Source organism: Danio rerio, chromosome 13 (assembly GCF_052040795.2).
Source record: "Danio rerio strain M-AB ecotype USA chromosome 13, GRCz13ab, whole genome shotgun sequence".
In the NCBI taxonomy this organism is placed as follows: Eukaryota; Metazoa; Chordata; class Actinopteri; order Cypriniformes; family Danionidae; genus Danio; species Danio rerio.
This window is the reverse complement of record NC_141033.1, coordinates 41,981,398-41,987,397: the sequence shown is the minus strand read 5'-3', so window position 1 is coordinate 41,987,397 and position 6,000 is coordinate 41,981,398. Positions and strand designations below refer to the sequence as shown.

The following is a 6,000-nucleotide window of genomic DNA, read 5'->3' as shown; positions in this document are numbered from 1 at the left end:
GGCGTTCAATTTGTAACAAAGTTTATTTGTAACTAAATAAATTTTTTTTTAAATATTTCATTTAAAATAGAAAATAAAACTTGAATATTCATCACTTTTAAATGCCACAACACAAGGATAACAGTGTATAGATAGCACATTTACACACATATGATGCAGTTCTCCATCTTTCTAATTAAATCTTCAGAATCCCATCAAGCAGAGTGAATCTTTTGACTTGCATCATCAAGAAACAGTTCAATGCAGCATCTCCTAAACACCGTCAGACGTGTTCTGCTAAAACACAGAAGAGTGTTGAGTGAATTGGTGAGTTTTATTAGGCAGTGTTGCATCCTGAATGCTGTCTCGTGTACTCCCACACCAGGAGTGCGGCGCTGACGTGCACATTGAGGGAGCGAGTGACACCGAACTGAGGAATCTCCACACACACGTCCAGCAGCTGCAGCACATTGGCAGGAATACCTTCTCTTTCATTTCTGTGCAGAGATACAATAGAGCAAAACAGTCAACACACAAAAACACCCTGGGTCATATGATCAAGCTTTCATAAAAAATACAGCCAGAACATATAAACTATTATGCACAGTTTTAGTTTTTAGCAAAAATCTCTTTAGCGCTCTGAATACAAATGGATCTTTTTATTGATTTCACTTTTTATTGAGTGAAATATAAATGTTATGAGGAGCACTAGCTTATATAGATGACTTCAATCCTAAATTAAACAATACAAAAGCTTACTGGAAGGGTTTATAAAAAGTAGTGGTGTAACAGATCACTAATCTGATTCAGATTACAAACAAGGTTTAGATTACATTATGGTTTTTTGGATCAGCCAAAAAGGGGAGATGACAAATGTAATTTGTTTTCCATTCATTACAAAAAAGCACTGCAAGAAACTGTTGGTTTTAACAAACAGTGCTTTAAAACCTGTATTTCTGTTAAAAATAAAATGAAGGAATATTCAACTGAATAAAAATAAACTAAAATATTCAGTACAGTGAAACATTTACTGTTACAACTACTGATGCTGATGATGCTAAAATTTTAAATCTAACATTATTATTTGCACAACTTATATTTACTTTTAGTCTCATTTTCAGTAAATAATTCAGTTCGAATGGTTCTAAAAAAAATAATCAAGGAGCTGATTGAACTAATGAGCCAATCTTTTAAATAATACGTCTGCCTTCGGCTCTCAGTAGCTTTGCATGATAGAGATAATCAGGCTTAATAATGGAGAGATTCACACACCTGCTGTGCAGAAACATCAGGAGGCTTTACAAACACAAGTGATGCTTCAAGACCAATCAGAAAAACTACACACGCACAGACACAGAAGTGTGTGTTGTGTAACTACTTACACAATTATTTGAATGACAAAACATGTGGTTTTTAATCTATTTTGAAGGGATCAGGGACAAGTTGGACTCCCTGGGAATTTTGCCTACACTGACTCAAACACAGCCTAATTGTGATTAATATACTGTATCAGAGCGGTTTCAGAGGAAACAGTTGACGGGTTTGGTTATATACATAACATATGGTCAACATTGCAAAATGTCCTAATAGTGTCTGCATTATCAGCTATTTATAGCTAAATTTATATAAATGTACAATATTTTTCAGATGTGGCACGGTGGCTCAGTGGTTAGCACTGTTGCCTCACAGCAAGAAGGTCGCTGGTTCGAGTCCCGGCTGGGCCAGTTGGCATTTCTGTGTGGAGTTTGCATGTTCTCCCCGTGTTTGTGTGGGTTTCCTCCGGGTGCCTCCCAAAGACATGTGCTCTAGGTGAAGTGGATGAACTAAATTGTACGTAGTGTGTGAATGAGAGTGTATAGGTGTTGCCCCAGTACTGGGTTGCGGCTGGAAGAGCCGCTGTGTAAAACATATGCTGTTATATTTAGCGGTTCATTCCACTGTGGCGACCCCTGATAAATAAACGACTAAGTTGAAAAAAAATGAATGACTGAATATTTCTCAGACTGAATGATGGTTGATGCTTTCTAAATTATACATTAACCAAATAAATTATTAATAAATGGGAACACCTTAAGTAACAATTCAGTCCATTTACTACTGGCTTATTACCTGCCTATTATTAGGATAATAACTGTTTATTAGCACTTGTAAAGTATGATCTTATTTTACATCCCTAATCCTGCCCAATACCTCAACCCAAATACTCCCTTATTAACTATAAATAATCAGCTAATTAGTAGTTTATCAAGCTAAACATTCTAGTTAATGTTTTTTTAATAGCGTGAATTGTACGTTAAAGTGTGACCAAATCAATTAATAAAAATATAAATAAATAATTATTAAATATAATTTAGAAAATTAAATTTAAAATTCTTTCTGAAAATATTTAAATCAAAGTCAGTGATGGTTTATGCTTAGATATGAACCAAATGAAAGCTGCTACATCACTGATCTCAGGCTGAATGTTGCCAGATCCTTGATTATGTATAAAATACATTAATTAAAAAATACCCTAAAGCTGCAGCATCAGTGATTCCAAGGTTAGTGATTGTAGATGCTTTTTCTAATTGTACATAAACAAATAAATGAATAAATAAATAAATAAACACACATAAATCTGCAACATCACCGATTTCAGATTGAATGATACTGTAGCTGTTAAACTGGCCATCATATTAAATCAAATAAAATCCAAAGCTTCTTCATCACTGATCTTAGACTGAATGATGGCTGTATGTGTAAATTGTGCGGTAATGTTGTGTGTTTTTACTGATGAGCACTCGGCGTGTCAAGACTTGTGTTTCATACAGAGGTGAGGAAATCTCAAAGGGAGAGATGCGTCAATTAACCTCACAATGTTAAACTGCACCGTCAGCACTCACTATTCTCCCACCGCTTCAGAAAGACAACACCTCTCTCTTCATCAAAGCCATCAAAAACATTGCTCGTTTCTGCATTCTGTTCATATACAACAACCTCTTAGTATTTTAATAATTAAGTCAATCGTGCTTTTTAGGAAAAATATAAATCAAATATTACTAAAAAAAGATGTGAAAGTATGCATGTTTAACTTTTAGCCATTCATTAAGCATTTTTATCAACTAATGAAAAGAAAACATCCTAAAAAGCTTCTTTTTTTATTTAATTTTAAAATTTCCCCCCCTTAACTCTCCTGCATAGTCCTAATCCTCCACTTCATTATAACTGACACAAACTTTACAGTGAAACATTAATACAGAGGAACATTAATATGCTGCTCAAAAAATAAAAAAAATAAAGTGAACACTAATATAACACATGCTAGATCTGAATGACACGGCATTCTCGACACAGCAAACCTTTTTGCCACAGCTCGCATTGATGTACCATCCTGGATGAGCTGCACTACCTAAGCCACTTGTGTGGGTTGTAGACTCAGTCTCATGGTACTACAAGAGTGAAAGCATCACCAGCATTCAAAAGAGAAGTGGTCTGTGGTCACCACCTGCAGAACCAGTGCTTAATTGGGGGTGTCTTGCTAATTGCCTGTAATTTCCACCTGTTGTCTATTCCATTTGCACTACAGAATCTGAAATTGATTGTCAATTGGTGTTGCTTCCTAAGTGGGTAGTTTGATTTAACAGAAGTGTGACTGACATGGAGTTACATTGTGTTAAGTGTACGATTTGAGCAGTGTATACAATTTGCCTCATTATAATTTGGACCTTGAAAGGCTTTTAAAAAATTAAAAACTGCTTTTATTAGCCAAAATAAAACAAATAAGACTTTCTCCAGAAGAAAAAATATTATCAGACATACTGTGAAAATGTCCTTTCTCTGTTAAACAACATTTGGGAAATATTTTAAAAAGTAAATAAATAAATCAAAGGGGGGCTAATAATTCTGACTTTAACTATGTATGTATGTTAATATTTGACTATAATATATGACATTGTAATAAATGATATATGATATTAGGAATAAATTATTGCATATTTATTAAATATGGGCTCCTTTTTCAATTTAAACATTACACTTTAGAAAATCCATGTCTGCAATTCTTAATGTAATCAGTCGTGTTGTATGGAAGTACGGTGTTGATAAGCATTTAGTTTAGATTTAACCCTATTTACCTGCTGTGTTTTGGCTTTAAGTGCATGAATATCTTAGCAGTGGTTGGCAAACATTACATTAGTTGCTCTGCAAGGACATTTACTAATCTGACTAAAAACTAATACGACAGTCATATGACTGTAGTTAAGGGATATAAACAGTTTTTTGGGGTGAGAATCTGGGCAGTAAGTTGGAGCTGTTGTTTACCCGAGCAGTAGGAGGCTTTTCTCAGGAAACGTGTAATCCTGTAGACTCTGGCTGTTGGATGTCTGCTCTACGCCTATTACCCAGTATCCCTCGCTCTTCTTCAGCTGCAGGAAATCTGACAACTCAGCAGGCTTCACCTGGAAAATGAAGGCAGAAAGCTTGAGATTTTATTAATCGTAATGGCTCAATCTGTAAAGCTCATTTTCAACATGTCACCACATAAAGTAGCATATGTATTTTGCTGATGTATGCATGTACACATGATTGAATAACATATCTAGATGTCATATCTAGGTTCAGTCCAGCATCAGATTAAACATGTAAAATGGACATGAGGACATATGATGCCATTTTATTTGTTTATTATACATGCTTTTATTTTTAAAACACAATCTTTCATTATTTTCTGTATTGAACTGTATTGTTTTGACTGAATTTCAGTTTGTAAAAAATAAGAAAGAAAAGCCTCTTTCAGAAAAGCCCAGAGAGCCCTGATTGGCTATCTGACACACTGTGATATAATTTACCAAACTCCTCAACTGCGTGTCATCTAATATAAACACAAATGTTTAATAACATGATTTGTTTACTGTATCAGATTGAATGCGATTAAGAATATGATGTGGATTATCAAGCAAAATGATTTGCAATTACTTTTGAAGGTACAGTAGTAAGTTTTGCTTCAAGATATTCACTGAAACTACTTTTTTGTGCATGTCTTTATGTTCATATTTAAATTGGTACATATGTTATATTGGTACACATGTTATATATCTGAAACTAAAATGAAGTATATTATGACCCTGATATACTTCAAGCTAAAAATCAAACAAAATCAAATTAGCGTGAACAGCATTTCAAAACTGGTCCTAAACAATCTTAGAAGGTTAAAAAAAAACTTCAATCAAGGCTTTAAGCAGTCTTGGTTACCCTTAGAGATTCTGAGTATTCCGACAGAGGTGGGAATCACAATGTGATACAATACGACAACAAATCTCCCAATGATACAATATTATCATGATACCCGTGTCATGACGTAATATTATTTTGATTTTTAAGTTTACATCCCTTTTTTGCCATGAAATATATCATTGAAAGTGTCTAATATTTTAAATACATATTTTACCACAGTTTTTTTTTGTTATGTAGGAATAGTAATAGATTAAAACTAATTTACTGTCACCCGACAACCAGTGGGACCAATTATGGTAACATTTTTACACCATAATGTTGTAGTCTAAACAGAGCAATCATTATAAACTATATATGATTTGAAAGGTTAAAAATTCTAGCTTTCATAACTGGTGACTGATTTGGATAGATGTAACTCAGCAACAGTAATTTATTAATTTGCAACAAGGACACTCAATACAGCCGTAAAGCATTACTTCGGCAATCCACATGGACATTTTTAAAAAATGTTTTTAAGAGGTTAAACTTATATCAAGTACCACCAAACCACCCATACTACTTTAGAATTTTATGTCAAGTTTTCAAATATTGCCTAAAGTATGAGAAAAAGCTATGGTTTAAGATATGGTTTAAATCTAGGATATGGTACACATACTCACCTCCATCATTGGCAGCCACAACTCCGAAGACACGCTGAGAGCCTGAAACTGTTTGTCATTAACATGTCGTAAACTGTCCAGAACCAGAGCTTTGGCGCCAAAGATCTCACAAGTTCTGCACAAACCTGAAACAGACACACAAACGCACACA

General features: G+C 34.2%; 1 protein-coding gene across 2 annotated transcripts in view; it reads right to left on the bottom strand.

Annotated features, from left to right (window-relative positions):
• Positions 1–9: 9 nt before the first annotated feature.
• Positions 10–6,000, bottom strand: part of tarbp1 (TAR (HIV-1) RNA binding protein 1) — a 37,550-nt gene continuing 31,559 nt past the window's right edge. For both annotated transcript variants that reach the window (XM_087279682.1, XM_087279683.1), the window contains exons 27-29: positions 5,850–5,974; positions 4,279–4,415; positions 10–476 (exon numbers count right to left, since the gene is read on the bottom strand). In XM_087279682.1, coding sequence (XP_087135808.1) covers positions 317–476; positions 4,279–4,415; positions 5,850–5,974 — 422 coding nt within the window. In that variant the 3' untranslated portion in view covers positions 10–316. The remainder of the gene's footprint in view (positions 477–4,278; positions 4,416–5,849; positions 5,975–6,000) is intronic.